This window comes from Chinchilla lanigera, unplaced genomic scaffold, assembly GCF_000276665.1.
Source record: "Chinchilla lanigera isolate Chin_1 unplaced genomic scaffold, ChiLan1.0 scaffold00018, whole genome shotgun sequence".
In the NCBI taxonomy this organism is placed as follows: Eukaryota; Metazoa; Chordata; class Mammalia; order Rodentia; family Chinchillidae; genus Chinchilla; species Chinchilla lanigera.
The window spans coordinates 21,786,310-21,807,668 of record NW_004955419.1 but is presented as its reverse complement, the minus strand read 5'-3'; the positions used below and the strand labels follow the sequence as shown (position 1 = coordinate 21,807,668).

The 21,359-nt window shown below is 34.9% G+C and overlaps 1 protein-coding gene and 1 pseudogene across 1 annotated transcript; one reads left to right on the top strand and one right to left on the bottom strand.

The window, feature by feature from the left end:
- Positions 1–4,463: 4,463 nt before the first annotated feature.
- LOC106148279 lies at positions 4,464–5,238 on the top strand (annotated as a pseudogene).
- Positions 5,239–19,862: 14,624 nt separating this feature from the next.
- LOC102004820 (olfactory receptor 13C9) lies at positions 19,863–20,816 on the bottom strand. Its single transcript, XM_005382787.1, has one exon. It carries the CDS (start codon positions 20,814–20,816, stop codon positions 19,863–19,865), a length of 954 nt encoding a protein of 317 aa, XP_005382844.1.
- Positions 20,817–21,359: the final 543 nt, after the last annotated feature.

The window sequence follows — 21,359 nt, the reverse complement described above, 5'->3', positions numbered from 1 at the left end:
TGCATGCTGGGTCAAAGAGCGCGACCACCTCAGAGAGAGGAGGACCATTCCTAGGTCAAGGGTAGTTACTCATTAACTGCGCTCCCCTGCTAGAACCTCCAAACAAGTTCTCAAAATATTACACTGTCCAATAATATGAAAATCACAGACTAGATTATAGTTCATTTGTTGGAGTAGTCTTAAAATATTTTTAAAATTACATTACAGAGACTATGACAATCACAGAGAATTATTGACAGTAAGTAGAAAATACAGTTTAAATTTATTCATACTACAATTTTCTAGTGTAAAGAAAAAATTATGTGGTCCAGAATTAAAGAAAATATGAAAAATAAAAAGAATTTAAATAAGTTAAATGACTCATTTAAAATTCCATTGGGTTGACCTACTAATATTTGTCCAATAAAAAACAAAAGAAAAATTTTTAGGAAAGTTTAAATTTTTCTGAGATCATTTATTTATACACATCGTAATTGCAGAATCAATTTATGATGACACTATCAAAAACAGGCATAGTTGGTGAATATTCCAAGCAATGTAAGATCAGGGAAGGTTTCCTTAATTTTAAGAAAATTGGGTTTTTGGAATGCACAGAAGTGAGGGACTTTATCCCCAGATAACTCTAAGTTTCTTATTCATAACCTTAGAGAAAAAAGAAGTTTCTGAAACTAAATATTAAATTCACCTACAAAAGGATCTAAGACTCCCTCAATTGTCAATTATAAGAAACTAGAGATGTATCATGATCTTTGTGCTTAAAATGCTTTATTTCCTTGATATTTTGTTAAGAATATTCAGGTACAGATAAATTACCTAATTGTGGCTATTCTTTCATATGTTTCATTTTAGGAAAGAGGAGTCACCATATTTGAAATTGACAATCTTCTGGTCTCATCTCAAAAATATAAATGAAATTCAAATTGCTAGAAATTTTTCTAATTACTTAATAGCATGGAATGGTGTAGATGCTTTTAACATCCAGCCAGAAGGTAAGACAGAGATGAATTTATTATCATTGTTTCAAGAAGAGAGTATGTGATTTATAAATATAAATATTTTTACGTTAAGGTGGTCAATACTTCTTAGGTTTATAAAATCTGAATATATATGTGAAGGAAAAAATACAAAAACCCAGGCATTACCTACAAGCCCAGGACATTTTATTTACTTTTACATACAAACTAGTCCAATGATCTATAATCTCCTTTGAGATCATATGCTTGAGTAACATGAGGACAAGTGAGTTACTTATAACAGACTCTTACAAAGGGTCTGTACTACCGGCTAACAGCTCTGGTGCTCAGGTATCTGGCTCTCTAAAATCTGAACTAATAATTCTCTGGAGAAAGAGCACAGTAATATACAAAGACACTAATCGTAAAAACAAGATTAGAAAGAAATAATATGAAAGGGAAAAAGTAATTATATTTGTGATCCTGAACCTGGACAGTTAAAGGCAAAATAAAAACCATTAAGTGTTTTGTACGTTTTCATTTATATGATGATCAAATTCCACTATGATAAACTTTTAATTCTCTATTATGGGATGCCTGAAAGAAAATTTGGGTGTATTTTCTTTTGAATTCATTATTGTGTATGATATCTTCGGAAGTGATTTTCACAAAAGGTGAATACATATTTTATGTGTGTATTTATCATATAGGTATTACTGAAAGTGTAGTGCAATTATAAATATTTGTATACAATTATAAAAATTGTATTTTTATAAAATTTTTATACAATTAAGTAAGCCTTCTTGTACAGCTATGAATATGGGAACTTGTGAGGCAGACATGTATGGGTTTAAATCATAATTCTGGTACTTACTACCATAAGATACTAAAAAATCTAACTAACATTAGAAATCTCAATATAATCCCTTCATCTAAAAATGTCATAGTAGTATTTGGGTTATTCTGAAGATTAAGTGATAAAAATTACATGTAATGCCAAATAAATACTAAAACCCTACCTGTCAATTAACCATTCTTTTGTGAACTCAAATAATACATCTTTCATGATAAATTAATTTGTCTTTCATGACACATCTTTCATGATTCATGATGTATCAAATTAGAGGTCATAAAATCCATAAATTGAGAATTGGCATCACTATTAAACCTTGAATAATATCAGTTGTCTTAAGTGATCATTTAGCTGAGCTGGGGAAGATTACAAGATTGTTTCCCTAGTATTTGGGGTCACAGAGGCTTCACATATCTTTTTGAAGGAAAAATTCCGTATTTTAAATACTAGACCTTCAAGTAGTTAAGTTAAAGCAAAACCAAATAAAACAACTTATAAAAATTTAGAAGTTCTACTAGAAAGTTAAAGAGCTGGGCTTCTAGTTTAAACTAAGGCCACAAATTTGGCAAGGTCTATCACAACTCTAAAGCAATACCCAGATGAAGCCCTAAGCACTGACCCACAGAGTGGTTATTTCTTACAAAGGACCATGATTTAGGAGGAAAATAACAGGAGGTGGATAACATTTAGGCCAGTTTGTAGCATTTTACAAATAAGATTTTCATCTTCTAGTGACAATTTATTCTAGGTATCAGTAGTCTACAGTATCTTTTGAGGCTATAAGATTCAGTCAGGAAACTCAAGTCCATTAACTTGGTGTACTTCTCAAAAAGAATAAAGATTGTTACCTGGAAGATTTTTGACGGTGGGGATTATAAATGGTGAGGTCTAATAAGAAAATGGCACACTCATATAGATAACTGGATGAGGGACACCAATGCAACTCGGGTGCAATGTGCAATCTCCAGACACTTAAGAAGATTACGGTACCATTCAAATTATTTTTGCACGTTTGACTCTTCATCTCTCTAATATGATTATACACACCTGCTTTAGGTTTTCTTCTTGGACTATACTTTTCCTTTAAATATATTTACTTAACAAATTTAGGTAATCCATAAAAGTAGAAAAGGATTCTCTAGGATAATCATTAAGATTTTGGCTATTTCTAGCATTTTGATTATGAGCTATCTCATTCTGGGTTTGGGTTTCACAAACCATGTCTTATGTTGTCATTTTCCTTTTTGTTTTCACTGAGTCATATTATCATAATGTAAACCACATTTATGTTAATAAAATTCCAAATAAATATCATCTTAATAAGTGTATAGTGACCCACAAAATGAATGGACTATGATTATCTAACAAGTCCTCTATCATTACCTGTTTTAAAAGTTAATATTCGATGATAGCAATGATACAGTAAAAATGGAATTTTATGACACTGTAAGTCCCATGGAAAGTGCTTTATTATAAAATATTTAGAGTCTAAACAATCTTCATTCCTGTTCCCAGATAGATTCTGGGGATTCCATTTTAGGGGAGTAAACTTAAATGAAGAAAAACTTTTAGGCACATTGTTATTGGCTAGAGTGTTAATTGCTTCTTAAAAGTAATTAGCATTGCAGCAGTCATGCAAATCATTTTTCTATGCTGTTAATTATCCTTTTCTCTTCATTTGAAAGCATCAGAGCACATTGCTAGTTTCTTTTCTATATCTCTGCAAGTGAAATTTTTAACATAGCAAACTCACTCAAGGCTATGTGGATAACAAATGTACAGCATAATTATTTTCTGAGATTAATTTTCAAATAGGAATCTACTTTTAGACGTTCCTGGGGATTCAATTCAGGGCCTTCTCATTGAGCAACATACAATGCCAGTCATTTTTTAACTTTTGATTTTGTGACAGCATCTCACTAAGTTGCTGGGTTGAGCAAGCTGGGCTCAAACATGTGAGCTTCCTGTCTCAGCTTTCTAGTGCACTGGCATTACAGTCACACCGTGCTCAGCACATTCTCCTTAATTTACAAATTCCCTGTAAAAACTTCAATAGAGATCCCAGAAAACTGATACTTTCAAAGCCTCTGTCAGAATTTCATGGGCAGATTCAGAGTAGGTCTATATATCCAGTTATATTTTCCTCAGAAAAGTATGGCAATTATAAAATGGATAATATGTGTGAATATTTGTAAATTATAAGACAATAAACCAATGTATTGTTTTATAATTTGTTATAAGACATTTGGTATTGTTATTGATTGACATGGTATATGAACAAATTAATAAATCTCCATTGAAGAGATTGAAGCATACTGTCTCTAAAAATATTGACTTACAACTGGGATCTGTGGTTTGACTGCATCAGAAGTTTATTAAGAAATGTAAATGATTCCTTCCTGCCTCAGATTTCCTGCAACACAATTTTGGAAAACAGAATACAGAAGCTATTTTTAATAAACTACAAATGAAATTTTCATGTGCTTTCAACCCACTGGTCCTGAGCTGGAAGGAAAGCCAAAAGCTAAACACACAGCTGTTAGCACCACTGCAGGAAGTGATGATACACCTGCTGCTCTTCCAGCCCAATTGTAGCCTTCACTTCATATGATAATTCTGCACAGCCTTATTAAACTCAAGGTGTGAACAAGTGAAAAATGGAAAGGAACAATTGGACAGAGATTGAGTTCATTCTTCAGGGACTTTCTGAGTACCCAAGAGCGGAAAAACTCCTATATGCAATGTGCTTGGTGATGTACGTGGTAATTCTTCTTGGGAACAATACCTTGATCCTCTTAACTCTGCTGGATTCTTGCCTCCACACACCCATGTACTTCTTCCTGGGTAATCTTTCCTATCTGGACATTTGGTACACATCTTCCTTTATTCTTACAATGCTGATCTCTTTCCTTAGATGTGTCATTCAAAGGTCTGTCTCTTAGGCTATGGGTTCCACAAAATTTATGCTCTTAGCAGTGATGTCCTATGATTGATATGTGGCAATCTGCAACCCCCTGAGATACTCTATCATCATGAGCGAGGCACTCTATGTTCAAATGGCAGCTCTCTCCTGGGGGCTAGGATTTCTCAACTCATCACAGAAACTGTTGTTGCAATATGGTTGCCCTTCTTTGGAAAAAATATCATGAATCATTTTGTTTGTGAAATATTGGCCTTTGTCAAGCTGACTTGCACAGATATTTCTTTGAACGAGGTTATTATAATGTTGGGCAATGTAATATTTTTTTTTCTCCATTGCTGCTGATTTGTGTCTCCTACATTTTCATCCTTTATACAGTGCTAAGAATCAATTCAACTGAAGGAAGAAAAAAGCCCTTTTCCACCTGCTCAGCCTGCATGACAGTGGTGATTGTGTTTTATGGGACAATTCTCTTCGTGTACACGAAGGCAAAGTCCAAAGGCTACTTTTGATGTAGTCACCCCCATGCTCAATCCTATCATCTACAGCCTGAGGAATACAGAGGTGCATGGAGTGATGAAAAAATTGATGAGTAGACACTGGTTTATAATAAAATGATGTCACCCTGACATCACCTTCGAGTTTATGCACAAAATAAGCTCATAAACATAGTTATGAACAGACAAAAAGAAATGATGATCACATATTGAGTCATGAATTTTAGTTATAAATTTGAAGACCGATAACTAATTGTATTGTTATGAAAATAACTGCTCTCATAAAATGCAGAAATAAACGTTCTAAGTGTGAATAAACACTTGAAGGCAAGAAAAAAAATTTAATCAACCCTTTCCAGGGAAAATCAGCACTTATATCTACTTAACAATTCAAATATAATTTCAGCCTTCATTTTCTGAAAACTATTTCATGATTATCTTGTTTGTTTTAGTCTAGCTTTTTATTTTATCAGTGGAATTTCTCCCTCTCAATCCTCATTTCAGTGAATATTTTCCCACCTCTTTCCCTGTTTGTGTTTCCCCACACCCTTTACACATTTGTGCTTCATTTATCATGTGCTTATCCAATTACATCATTTCTTTCACTAATAATGAAAATAGCACATGCTGTTTTAGCTGCATTTTCATATTTCCCCTTCTCTGAAGAAATACTAATGTTTTCATAAAAGACAGATCAAGTGTCATCCTGTGCAACTCCACCCAGAATTTCCCAAGTTATTTTCTCCTCTGCGCTGCCCTGATTTTATCTCCACTGCAGCAGCTTTCCTTTTACGCTATAATCATTTCTTAGTTTCTGAAATCCTCCCATGGCTCACTGTTCTCTGTATAAAATTCAATGCAGAGTTAATTAAAAAGTGTTGCATTAATTAACTTAAAAGTTTAAAGGATAATAAAACATGGTCCAAGTACCAGACTTAATATAAGTAGATAAGAGTACTAGAATTTCTTTATTACTTCATTCACCAGGATACAATTCTGAAAGCTTTTTGCTAAAATGTTGACTAATCTTTAAACACAGAAAAAAATAATGGAAGAGAGAAAGCCTGAATAAAATATACTGAAGAGGCCACTGGGGTTAGATAAGCCAAAATTTATAGTTATACTATTTTTTAGTAAGCACTTTCTGAGAAAAATACATCAGCTGGATAAATTATTCTTGAAGGATAGTGATGATTTCACTGTTTCAGGAAGAATGGATAGTATACTTTAAATATTTTCACTAGCCCTCAAAATAGCTAGTGAGTAAGGGTTAGGAAAATGATTAAAAATTCCCTTTCAAACAACCCTCCAAGTGGCCAGTGAGTAATAATATATGTAGTTATATTTTTCACAAAAAATTATCATATCATATATTTGTTCCCTGGCACAGCATCCCAGCCTGAGGTACATGATGAGGACACCTACGCTCCATCAACACCCAGCAGAGGTTTTAGGAACAACAGCTGAGGAAGGCGTCATGTGGTGAGAGTGTGCTGAAGGCCAGGCAAAGGATGGAATACATATTGAGTAGAGTTGGGTTGCCCCAGTGGCCACAGCCAAGGTCACACTAGGTCAGCCAGCTGTTAATCTCCATGACAGTAACTGACTCCCCAAATAATAAACAGAGTCTACTCACAGCTGATTTAAAGTAGAATATTAACCACATTAAGATCATGTAACTCTGGCTAAATGAAATATAATCTCACAAATCATCATGATTGTATGCTGCTGAGAGCTTCTGGTTATTTATTACGGTGCATCATCACAGCGATGTAAATCTGATCTACATTAAACCTTTTCATTGCCTGTCTGATACTGACCTACCTACCTTTATCTTTCTTGAGAGCATCACAATTTTATTCATGTGTTTATGCCATTTTTATCCATAGGACAATATTATTTATAAGTTTAGAAGCCTTATATTTTACTATTTTTATACTGAGATCTACAGTTGATTTGAAATTAGCTTTTGGGTAAGGTATAAACCAAAGGTCAAGATTCACTTTTTATATACTGATAATATTTGACCCAACACAGTTTGTTAAAAAGATTCTTTCCTCGCTGCACTCCAATGTCACTTTTGACATAAAGGACAATTTTCAAATGGGTAACTTTTGGGCTCCTTATTCTGTTCCACTGGTCTATTGATCTACTCTTGTACTAACGCTAACTGCAGATCAATAAATTGTCTTGATTTCTGGTCCTTGGAATCTATTCTTTGTTATAGATTTGTACGTGTTAGTATTTATATATTTCAGCATTTGCTTATTAATTTTTACTGTATACTTGGTAGAATTTTGGTGGCCTTCAACCTAAATGTCAGATTAGAGTGTATTAACATCTTTAAATTATTGAATCTTCCAATCCATGTGAAAGGTATCCCTCCATTAGGTCTTCTGTAATTTCTCTCAATAATTTTCAACTATTTTTTAAAAAATAATATACTGCACATATTACATTATATTTATTCATATGGTTTTTTTTGTTTTGTTTTGTTTTGTTTTTTGTTTTTTGTTGTTGTTGTTGTTTTTTCTCCGGTACCAGGAACCGAACTCACGACCTTGCGCTTGCCAGGCAGGCGCTTTTGCCGCTGAGCTAAATCCCCAGCCCCCTATTCATATGTTTTGATGATGTAATTTTTTTTACTTTTTGTTACTAGTATGTAATGATTTCTCTGTGCTAATTTTATATTCTGTAATCTTCCTAAACTCACTTATTACTTTCAGTTCATAGACAATTTAAATTTTCAATGTTCACATATTGTTATCTGCAAATAATGACTGGCTTTTCTTTCCTTTTATCTCTTATATCAAATATCTTTCCTTCTGTATCAATTATGAATTCCAGTACAAGACTGAACAAGTGATGGCAGTATGAATTCTTATGGTTTTCATTTTCTTCATTGTAAATACTGATATATATGTTTCATCTAATGGCTTGCTTGTTATTTTCTATCAATCCCATACGTTCTATGATCTTCTTTGTTTGTCTTTTCTTGCTTTCTTCGAAGCAATGCATTTTTTTTTAGTTTGAGTGGATGAGTACTAAACTTAGAACTAAAACTATGTATCTCTGACATATAAAATTCTAGTAAGTATTAATTATTTTCTACTATTCCATTAACATTCCAGACTTTTAATTCTACTTAACAATTTCTATTTTTTGTGTTACTGCTTTTATAAATATTATTTATATCTGTAATTATGAATATTGTTACACTTGATGTTCATTTAGATTGATCCATGTATCTACCCATCCCTGACCTTACCTTTTATAACTGTTTCTACTTAACGTTATTTTCTTTCACTATGAATCGTTATCCCTTTAGAATATCTATCAAGACAAGTTTGCTACAGATCAATTCTGTGTGCATGTGACCAGTGGTTTTGGGGAGATTTGGAAATATTTTCATTTTTAAGGATATTTTCACTTTGAATATATACCTATTGATTGGCAATTATTTTTTTTTCAACATTTTAAAAACATTCTAATTCTGGTATCCATTTTTCTTACTGAGAAATCACCTTTCTGTTTCATTTTTGCTTCTTGAAGGAAATAGGTGTTTTTTCCTTTCACTGCATTTTATAGCTTTGCTTTATTGATGGTTTCTAAGATTTTCTAATGAGATGCTTATATGTGGCTTTCTTTTTATTCACCTTTCTCATCCTCAGTACTTCTCAATGTCTTTCATAATTTTGAGTATTACCCATTTTTCTTTTTTATCTTCCTCGGAGTGTCCAGTTACACACATGCTAGACTTTCCACTATGTTACATATAATTCTTACAATCTTTTATTTTCCTTCCTTTTTATTTTTTATTTTCATGTATCACTATGTGTATTTTGTGTGGAACTACCTCCAATTTGCTAAGCCCTTTTCAACCTAATGCTCTATTAAATCTACCTATTCAGTTCTTAATTATGGTCATTATATTTTTCAGCTATATAATTTCACCTTCATCTTAATATAATTTCTAGTGCTCTGACTATACTCTACTCATCCGGTTATCTGTGTTCAAAGATATGTAACATCGGTTATTTTAGAGTCTGTGTCTGACAGTATCTATGTTTGTTATCAGCCAAGGATCTTTTAATTATCTTTGTCTCTGTTTCCTGCCTCCTGACTGTGCTGGCATCTTCCTAATGTGGTTCTCTATGTCTGACGCATTTTGTCTCTAGAACCTATAAGTATAATTAACTTTGTTTCCTGAACCTCTCTAGTGTCTCTTCTTGTCTCTCGGTGTCTCTTATTGACCATCTCATAAAAAAATATAATGCAAATATCTTTTGGGAATCTGATATTTGATCTGTAGTGTTTTTAGTGTTACACTACAAATATTTAGTACTTTAAACTATATTAATGCTAGCTATCTTTGCTACCATATTCTCTTAACAGTAGTTATTCTGGATTAGAAAAAATTTCATTCTAGTACAGTCAGTGTAGACCTCATCAATTTTAATTATTATGGTAAAGTATGTAGAAGCTGAGAAAAATAAGGCAAAGTGAGTGAATTTTACTTAATAAATTTACTATTGCCTGACATCAGTTACGGGCTATATAACACTAGATTTTGGATTCTGTAAAACTTTTCTCCCTTCAACATAAAATCATAAAATATTTTTAGCTCCAAAAGTCATAATAGTCTATTTTACAGTATGAGGTATTATTGAGTTCCTAAGAATACTATACAGTACTTCTCTAATGATTTCAGTAAGGTACCAAGGAAGAAAATGAAAATAAATTTGAAAGAACACCTAGTGACTACCTGTGTCTAATAAATGCAAAGCAAATTACAAATATTAAATTGTGGAAAGTATCACTCTAAGACGATGTCTGAGTAGATACGATCTGACCAATATATTGGTACAATGAGTAAATTCTAAGACAAAATTACTTCTGCCAGGTGTTAGAGACCGAGACTTCAGTAAAAAACCTGACATTTTAGCACAGGCCACAGGACATAGTCCTGAAGATTTTATGTTCCAAGCTACTTTATGTCTGAATCTCTGTAATAGGAGCCCTTCCAACAGGGTTTACTTGAAAGCTTAAGATAAACAAATGTACCTGGCGATTAAATTATGTTATTTCTGGAGATTAGAAATTGCTTTGATCTATACTAATTGCACCAATGTTATTAATAATAAGATCTCTTCTGCCTGGATCCAAACTTTCAAAAATGAGCATATGTTTACTCTTCAGTAAGTATGGATATTACCTTATTAAGCATTCTGCTAGATTTGATATAGCTAAGTCCTGGATAAATTGTATGTTTTACATCTCTTCTAATTTGTGGGTGTCAGGTATTTTGTACCAGTGCCAAGAAAGTGACTAATACACACCCTAAATGGAAAGTGCTGAGGACTAATAGATACTTCAAATATAGCCAGATTCTCAATATTCAATGATTTACATAACATTAGGAAGATATGTAGGCCCATCTCGTTTTCCTATCTCATAAGCAAGCTCTGCAATTCTTTGACCTGATTTGGGGTCTCTCCTTCAATTCCATGTCATTTCCTGGAATAAAATATTATTTTCTTCCATTTTCAAGTGCAAAAATGCTTTTCTTTCAGAGTCCCTTTCTATATAACTCTATGTGTTATTTTGCTCTTCATCTTCAGTTCATCTTCTCAATTTCAGGCCATTATTAGTCTCCTTAGGATCACCGCAAAGCCAACCTGATTTCCCTGTTCTAACTTCCTTCTGTTGTCGGTTCTTAACAATCCATAGCACTGCCCAAGATGTCCAGTCTTTCTGGATGAAGGAGTAAACCACACACGAGACCCAAAGGCTACTAGGTTTATGTGAAGCTCTTTGAATAACAGAGATGAAGCATGTACCTATAAAAATCTCTGCAAAAATCATTGTCTCATCAGGTACCTTCATGCTCCCTTAGGGGTACTTGGTTTAAACATCCTCTCTGACTTGTATTTAATAGGTAACTGTGACTTGTGTCTGATCACTTCCCTAGGAATAAAATAAAGATAGTACCTATAAGGTTAAATGAAATGGTGTATATGTGATTCAATTAACACAATAATATTGCCCTTTGCTAGTGGCTTTCTTCATGCCTCTGTCATGGCTCTTTCTTCTATTAAAAGTCCTTTTGCATCTCGTAAATTATCATCATTGTTCTCCTTAAGGTTAGGCGCATGCAGTTTGAAAGTGTACTCAGATCGCACACACAGTGCTCTGAAAAAGTGATATTGTTTTCACCTTTCAAAGAAATCCTCCATTTCTTTGGACACTAACAAATTGGGGGGGGGGGAGGAAAAATTCTACCAGAAATCTACATTATGTCAAATTCGTTCCATTTTTTTCAAATTTAATTATTTTAAACATCCTGTTCTGTTCCTTGTCTTAAGACACTTGGCTGATTTTTATGACTGAGACTAATTTAATATTTTTAAAAGTTGCTTTACAGAAAAAGTCACTCCTTTTTATAATTACAGCCTCCTGACAGGAGAGCAAAAACTCAAAATAAATTTTTCAAGCACAATAGGATCTGCACAAGCAGATTTTTGTCTGAGTATTGCTTTGGCAAGTTATCTTCTTTCACATTCCAGATGATTATGTTCAGTTTTTTAAATTTTTTCCAAATTGATCATAGTATTCTACTTAAGGTATTCCTGTGTGAGAGTCCTTAGAACAATCCATAACATACAACACAGGGGCTGGGGATTTAGCTCAGCGGCAAAAGTGCCTGCCTGGCAAGCGCAAGGTCGTGAGTTCGGTTCCCGGTACCGGAGAAAAAACAAAAAAATTTTAAAAATTTAAAAAAATAAAAAATAAAAAAAAACATAACATACAGCACAACTGGTTAGCTGTTGAGCAAACCAAATGAAACTGAGTTATTGTGAGTGAGCTGTCAGGCATACAGTTGTGTATTATGATTTCTATACTAAAGAATACGGTCTTCTGTCTACTGTGTTTGAGCCTCAGTTTGCTAATGCATGTAGCAGAGTGTTCAAATGCTTTGTAACACATTCATAACTTATAAATGGACAAAAAAAGCCAGGTGTGGTGGTGCTCACCTGTAATCCCAGCACTCAGGAGGCTGAGGTAGGAGGGTCGCCCTGAGATTGAGGTGAGCCTGAGCTACATAGTGAGCTCAAAACTAGCCTAAATTACATAGCAAGACCTTGTCTCAAAAACACATACAAAAATACTCAGTACAATACTAGCAAATAGAATACAGCAAATCATCAAGAAAATCATACACCATGACCAAGTCGGATTCATTCCAGGAATGCAGGGATGGTTTGATATTCTCAAATCAATTAATGTTATACACCATGTCAATAGAGCCAAAGACAAACCACATGATCATCTCAATAGATGCAGAAAAAAGCTTTTGACAAAGCCCAACATGTATTCATGATTAAAAACTCTACAGAAAGTAGGAATAGATTATCTTTACCTGAAAAACACATACATACATGCATACACACATGCATACATACATACATACAAACTAATTTAAACTGCTGGGCAAAATCCTTTGTTTGATGCGCAGTTGCACTGCATACAGAGTTACTCTTCTGGTTTCACAGCTCCCCCCTACACTACATCCTAATGAGTACACACATTGCAATATTCAGTCTTTCCTCCAGGAAGAAAACATCCATTCTCAAACTTGACAGATTTAAACCATTAATCAAAATCTTGCTTATAGTTAATGTATTTCTCATTCTTCCTGAAACTTACCTCTAAATCAGAGGCTACTCTCTTTCTATATTAGGAAAATAACAACTCACTTTATCTTTATATTTGCAGTCAGTCTTCATGGCTTCTCTTTAGTGGCTGAACCTGCAAAGAGGCAGCCAGCAGTGGATAATCATGCGTGATTTCTAGGATCAAATATCATAAATCTTAGCTCAGAGAAATTACCACTGTAGTTTAAAAATAGGAAGAAAACTAAGATCTGCAATAAATTTCAGGAACAGACCAAATTAAATATGCTTCTAAGCCTGGCCTGAAATATCGTCCTTCCTTTTCCTAGTTCTTAACATGCAGATTTAGGTTATTTGAGAATGTTCTCCTTTTTTAATGTAGGTATTTAGGTCCACAAATTTCTCTCTATACTTAGTCTAATGTAATGCTTTAGCCACATCCCGTAGTATATTGTGACATATAATCATGATATGATGTATTTTGATTTTATTTATCTTTTTAAGTGTGGACATAAAAATTCTGAATAAAATATAGTCAGAATCAACAAGACATTTATACTATGGTTATCACAATAAACTATGTTCAAGGCCAAAATGTATTTACAAATTTAACTATTGTAATAGATTTAGAAAAAGCACATATTCTGCATAAAGAGATTTTTAAATAAAATTCTTTATCTTTTTCTGGAAACGTGTTTGCAATGACATGTTTAATATAAATCAGCAGCTATCATTTTATAATACTAGAATAACTTTCATTTATGTAAGTAGAAGATGAAAGTATTAGTTAGAACCATTATTATTTAAATTTTGTACTGTAAATGTAGGTCAAGACAACTTGTTAAACAGTAACTCTAAAATCAGAAAAGGAGAAATATTAATTTTTTTCATATACTAGTCTTTCTCTAGATGATTTAATTGCTGCACATATCTATCAGAGAAAATGATTTCAAATTTGGTCAGCAAATAAAATTTAATAGAAATAAATTGCTCTCTGATAAATATGACAGCATCGTTGTAAAATTAAAATATTAAAAACAGTTATGATATCCATATAAAAGAGATCATATAATCTTTGCTACTTCCATAACCTCATAAAAACTGTTATATCTATACAGTGAAATAACAATCATCTTTTAGAAATATCAATGTACATACATAGTGCGTTGGTTTGGGGGATATTGCAAGAGGAACAATATAATACAGGATAAATAATTTATAAGATTATTTATAATAGTCACCCAAAGAATCATACACAAGAGCATGCAGGAAATCTGTCCACACACTAAAGACCAATGAATCCAGCTGTGGGCCTGGATCCTATGATAATGTCCTACATGAGTCCAACTGAAGATCTAGAGCTCATAACAATGCCTCCCATGAGTCCAAATGGAGTCCTAGAGCCCATAAAAATATCTCATGGGCCTGTTTCATGTCTACCCTGGGAAGGTCCAAGGGTCATTGGTGGAATCTAGGAATTCTGTGCTAGGGGGATGAAGAATCTGTGCCAACAGGCTAAGGGATCTACACTGGAGCCAGGGGGCGATGCTCAAAATAAGAACCAGAGCTCCCTCCAAAAGTACCACAGCCATCCTCAACAACAGTGAGGTTCCAAGCTCCTCTGATGATCAGGACAGCCATGTTCCCATCAGGAAACCCAAAGCTACAAGCTTCTCCAGGAGACTGAGCAGTGCACCATCTCCCCTCCAGAACAGGAAGTGATGCTCAGAGTGAGGACCAGAGCTCCCGCAAAGTGAACTGAAGCCATTCTCAGCAATAACAAGGTCCCAATCTCCTTGGAGGATGAGAACAATCAAGTTCATCAGGAAAGCCAGCATGGCGAGCTCCTCCATGAAAACCAACAGCTGTTTACAGTTTCTCTTCACTTCGAATAGGCACCCAACAGTTTCTACCAGCTCTCAACAGCCTCCTGCTCTGCCTCTTATGCTGCTGGCAACAATCCTCAGGCGGGCCTCCTCCACCCAGCACCACTCTGGTTCTGTTCAGCTGGGTGTTATAAGTTGACCACCAGTTGTCAATCCCCACACATAGCATTAACCTCTTGCAAAGAGGACAATATGTTTTGAGTGAAAGGGCCAGTTGCAGAAAAGTTAATATTGAATGTATAATAGTTTAAAATATTTACTAAATATATATATACTCTGAATAGGCATTTACATTCACTCAGTGTTAATTGTTACATGTTATACTGTACAATGTACTTATAAATTATGCATAAATGTCAAATAAAACTATCCATATCTCATCTCATATATTGTACATTTTGTAGTACCTGATTATTTTAAAATGAACACATATATGACTATTGGCATTTTAGCTACATACGTAAACAAGTTGAATGTAGTCATGATTCCAAAAGGTATAAAATACTATACAGAGATCAAGACAAGGCGCCAAAAATTGTGTATTAAATTTGACCATGAATATCTTCATACCAGCACTGTCCAGGCCCAGCTTGTATTGAGTTGAAGAATTGATGAAGTTAAACAGTAGACAGCAGTGTTAGCTTTCACTTCAAGCAGCTTGATTAAAAACAGTAGGAAAATAGGTAGCATCTGGACAGAGGCTAGCAAAGGTGAGTGTTTGGTTGATTTTGTTCTAATTTTATTTTTTAAACTACAAGAAAAGTGTTTTTATAGGTCAAAATAACAAGAGAAAAGCTGAAGATATATGAGACAATGCAGATCGCTGTTTCATATCTGGACTTCTCTGAAGGGTGTCTCACATTTCCTGGAAGTAAGTTCACACATGCTATGTATCTATCTTCCACCTAAACTCTTGTGCATGAGAGCCATCAGAGCGAGGCCTCAACCTAAGTTCTGCTGGCGCCCTCCATGACAATGGTTCTGTTGAATTCCACAGTCACTTCTTTTGCTCGAGTGACTAGGTGTGTAGTCTCTGACTAAACAGACAAGCACATGGAACACTGTGTCAGAGCATGCAGGCAATTACTGCCTTTCCAACTTCAGAGCTATATTCATCACTTTGGCTCCAAGTTACTCCTCCATTTCCTTCATTTATTTATGACTGTGTACCTGGGAGCTTGCATAGTTCCCAGCACTCTGTGGATGTACCATAAATACTCCTTACGTGAATGAAGAACTAGTGAATGGTACATTCTCAGAAAATTCCAAACACATGAAACCAAACAGCACGGACTCTCACCCTACTTAGGAAATGATTTTGACAAAAGAGATGAAACACATGATTTTAAGGTACAAGAGTTACTAAAACATATAATTTTAAGAACATCATTTTTATGTCATAGTTGTGGAAAACATCCAATTTTTGTAAGCTATTGCATCCACTGAAGCAAGAAAAATCTTTTGAGTTTCTAAAGAGTTTTCTGAAAGATTAGCGCTAATGTCAACTCTCTCCTCCTCTCACATCTCAACTAAATTCAGGTTTCCCCTAATTTATGAATTAATTCTTATGAATAAATGGTGATGAAGTATCATTTGCAGAAACGTAGATGATTTTAGTTTCGCTGTGGAGAGGTACTGGTATGAGATGGGGTGTGTAGAAACCTGAAAGAGTAGCGTGCTGCAGTAAAGGAAGTGACTCCAGAAAGAGTAACAGGGTGTGTGTGCTGCTCTGTAACTTGCATGTTACAAAGTTTTGCAGCCCTGACTTTTGCAGCCTCTTCTATAAGTTTGTAACACTATGGCCCATGTCATAATGTTTTTAGGTTGTGGGATCCCTTAGGGCGCCTCAGTATTACCATGCCCTGTTACTAAAATCAATAAAAAACTATAACCACCTAATATAAGCACAATAAAAAATGGCCCAGAGCCTTCAAACATAAGGGTATGGTTCCCTATACCAGGGAAAAAATCAAGATCTGCCGAGGGGCTTGCTAAAGGCCAAGAAAATACAAAATGGGTAATAAAAAAAGGTAGTTCTAAATACCAGCTACGACCCTGTGATCAGCCACAGAGTTGGACAAGGGAGCGTGGGGAGGGTGTCTGCACGCTGGAGATTGAAGAGCCCAGGCCCAGGCCTGGAGCTCACTGCAGTGTCTGCGCAAGTCCGTATCAAAGGGCTGATGGGTCTGCGATGGAATGCTGAAGAATCTAGGATGAAGGCCGGAGAGCCAACACCAGAAGGCTGAAGAGGCCCAGGTGGAAGCCGAACAGTCTGCACCAGAAGCCAGGAGACCACCAAGCTGAAGGCGAAGACTGGAGCTCCTCCAAAGAACCAGCAGCCAGGCCTTCCTCGATTCCCTTTTTTTTATGCAGTCTACCTGCACTGGGGGATGGGGATGGTCCTCTACACCCACACCCTCTGCATGACTTTCTCTTGCACGGGAATACAAAGTAAGCACCCTGGCTCCCTTCTGAGTCACATAGTTAACCTTTTAAACTTCTCAAATTGACACAATAAATAACATCCCAGAAGGGTAAGGGTATGTCCTTTTAAACCCAGGATGCAGAACCGCTGAGTCACTCGGCGAAATCTCTAAACTCCCCAAGTTGACACAATGTATCAACCATAACAGACATAAATTACTGACTGGCAATAAATACATTTTTACACTGTTATTTTAAGTGTCCATTTCAGAAGCCTCAGGACCGTGAACAGTCAACATGTTCTTAGGCTTAGAGTATTTGAAAATTGATCAGGCATAAAAGCACAGTAATGTGTTGGGGAAAAAATCTAATTTTGGATTTTCTGCTACATCCCTGCTCTTAATTTCTAACCATAAACTTTTCTGAGGACTAAAGTGAAGTATAAATGGGTGTGTTTCTCTCCTGTTGCCCCTCTTTTCATATAGGTTTCCGTTTTGTGGGTTTAAAATGTATATTAAATGACATTTCATGTGTTATGTTCTAAATTGAGCACTGTGGGGGAATCTAGAGAAATCTTCCCTGCAGATTTTGCAACATGGTACGTCACACAGAAACAATCCACAGAGATGCTGATAAATCCTTGGAGTACCGTGAAAGTATAGCTGACTATGCTCACAAGCTAGAAAGAAATGCTGCTGATCATCACAAAATCATCCTCTGTGATCTTTCAAAATAAATATCGTGAATGGGAAAACTTTTGCTGAATAAGGTGTTAAAAAATACATACTAATCAGTATTATAATTTAAAAAATCAATCAGTACTATAATGACAGTGTATTTGTCCAGCAAATTTAAACACATGAATGCATCAAGATGGGTGAAATGATTATTTTTTCTTCAGACCTTGATCTTATACCTCAGTGTGAGAAAAATGCTCCTGGTCTCCTATGAGGAGAAATATGTGCTTTAATTTTTTCTTGTTTTAATTTTCTATCAAAATACAGCTGGAACAAAACAATACATATAGCTAGATCAGTCATGCCACCCAGTTTATGGAAATGGTTGGATTTAAACTGTGAAGAAAACAATATTAGTGTCTTAGTATCCATGAAAGCTCATGGGTCAAAAAATAAAATACCTGATTCCTGGAATTCTTAGAGGGAAAACTCTTCTTATGAGTTGATGTATGGGAATTAGTAGGTTCTTATACCTGTTTTTGTTAGACTGTGAGTCTGGTACACTGATAGCCTCACCTTGTGCAGATCTAATATGTAAATAACTATAGAAGCACTTGTAATTAAATATAATTCATAACTTTTTCATAATTCCTTCACTAAATAAGAAAGTAAATTTGAAAAGATGAAACGAATGAATATGGTCCAATAATCCACAAACATTTAACCTTTGTCTGTATAAAGTGCTTATACCCAGCATACACTGAATTTATCGATCCATCAGAATAAAAATTTATTCAGCTAAATAGATTTCTTAGACTATGAACATAATCTTCTCAGCCATAGTAGGCCAGAAGTCAGAAGAATTCTGCAGATAAAGTAAAAAATGTTGAGGAGAAATCCAAGGAAAAGCAAAATATGCCATCTCTTCTCTCATATCCCTCAATTTTGTGCTCCCTCAGATCATAAGCTCTCAAAGCTAGTTAGTAAAAGACAGAAGACATGGATACAAGTATTCTCACTAAAAATCAATAGTTTTTAGTTTTAAGATTTGGGAAAGTACTGGACTTTTCTCAGGATGTCAAAGAAATCTGCTGTCCTCTAAATGGGAATAGATATGACACTCCATCCAACATAATATTTATCCACATTATTACCTGAAGCAGTAGGCTAATTTTCATTCTCATTTTTAATTTTGCATGTTTGTTATGCAAATATTGACATGTGAGCTGAAAAAAATATAGGCTCTAGAACAAGAACATCTTGATTTTGTAACCTCTTCTCCGTAAGCACTATTTATTTACTCCCTTTATACTCAGGATTCTTAGAGTGCCACAGGAACAAAAATTAAAACATTGAAAAAAATACATAACCTTTAATGGTTTTATATGATTTAGAGATTAATGTAAAATTGAAACAGAAAGCTCTCCAGTGGAGAGTGAGTGAGGTATTTTACATTTTTCTGTTTTGCTTTTTTTTTCCATAACAGAAAGCCCTCTGCAGTTTGAAAGATATAAGGAGCTGTAGACTATGAAATAATGTTATGTATGCCAAAAAAGCAACATAAAAAGGCACATAATGTCCAACTGCAATACTGCAAAAAATACAGGGAGTTGTTTTGTTCTGTTTTGTGTTTATCCAGGAATCAAACTCAGGACCTTGCACTTGCCAGGCAGGTGCTTGTCCCACTGAGCTATATCCCCAGCTAGTGCAAAAAATACAGAATATAAAGATTCTGTTCAAAATGTTAGAAAGTGACCATCTCTCCCTGCTATGTTGCCTCATTTTTTCTTATCCTACTCTCTTTGTCTCAAAAGTTCTTTTGGAACATATAACAATTCTGAAATGCTATACATCATTATAAAATTTTTAACATAATACATGAAAAGGTAAAGAAAGAATAAATATAACCAAAATTCCAACATAATGCTCCTGTTTCACCAATGTCTAATTTGTTCACAACCCAATACATTTTATAATCACTAGCTAAAGAACTGTTTGTTCAGTAGATTTTTAAGTGCCTCCTTCACATCTTTATTTCTAAGACTGTAGATTAAAGGGTTCATCATGGGCGTCATCACCCCATAGAACATAGATATAAGTTTGTCAGTAGCACTCAAGTTATCTGAATCAAGTGTGTCTGTAGACTTGGGTTTCATGTACATGAAGAGGATAGTGCCATAGAATATTATCACCACAGTCAGATGGGCTGAGCATGTAGAGAAGGCTTTGCTTCTCCCCTCAGAAGAGCTTATCTTGAGGATGCTGTAAACGATTAATGAGTAAGAAATGACAATCAAGAGCAGTGGCATCAACGTGAACACTGTCGTGGCCACAAGCATGATAAATTCATTGTCTGAGATGTCAACACAAGCCATCTTCATGACAGCCAGAATTTCACAAAGGAAATGATCGACGACATTATTTCTGCAGAAAGGCAGTTGTACCACCAACCCAGTTTGTACTGCAGAATTGACAAACCCTGCAAACCAGGACCCTGCTGCCATGGGGACATAGGAAAACTTGCTCATGATAATGGGATACCTCAGAGGGTTGCAGATAGCCACATAGCGGTCAAAAGCCATCATGCCCAGGAGCACACACTCTGTGGTCCCCATGGCCAAGCCAAGGAACATCTGCCCTGCACAACCAGAGAAGGAAATGGTCTTTTTCTGGGACAGGAAGCTCACCAGTGTGGAAGGAACAGAGGTGGTGGTGTAGCAGATGTCCAAGAAGGAGAGGTTCCCCAGGAAGAAGTACATAGGGGTGTGCAGGTGAGAGTCCAAAATGCTGATTATAATGAGGGTGCCGTTGCCCAGAAGGATGACCACATACATTATTAAAATAAGCACAAAAAAGAGAAGCTCAAGCCGTGGGTAACCAGAAAGCCCCTTCAGAATAAATTCCACCAGAATAGTTTGGTTTTTCCATTCCATTTTACTGCTTCTCTTTTACCTGTAAAACTTAAAAAAAAATTTAAATAATTTCTTTTAATAACAAGTCTGTATATGCCAATCATACATATAAAAATTTGCAATTAACCCAATGAGATGAAAGAAGTAAAATAAAGCAGAGAAGGAACAGAGAAAAAAGGGAAAACATTAAAAATAAAGGAAAAGAAGTTTGAGGGTGAAGTTAATGTATCGATTCTCATCTTGGCCTAGGAATTTGGTGAACTTGTTTTCATACATTACGTCTTTTAACTACTACAATATTAACATTGTAAAATTAGGAAACTTAAAGTAAGAGTGTTAAGCCTAAAGTTATATAATGTGGCTAAAACTCAAGCTTGCTTTTTGTGGCTCTTACTTATCTGAGACATTTCTATAAACCATAAAAGTAATACAGAATTCATTATATAAGATATACAACAAGTTACTTTAAAAGGAAAATCAGGATTATCTCAACAGTAATATATTAAGTATCAAAAGAAGTTGACCCATCTGAAGGAAGCACGGTCAGAAACGAACCCTCTCTTA

Excerpts from the sequence above, each read along its gene's own strand:
- LOC102004820 (XM_005382787.1), bottom strand. The coding sequence starts at position 20,816 with ATGGAATGGAAAAACCAAACTATTCTGGTGGAATTTATTCTGAAGGGG.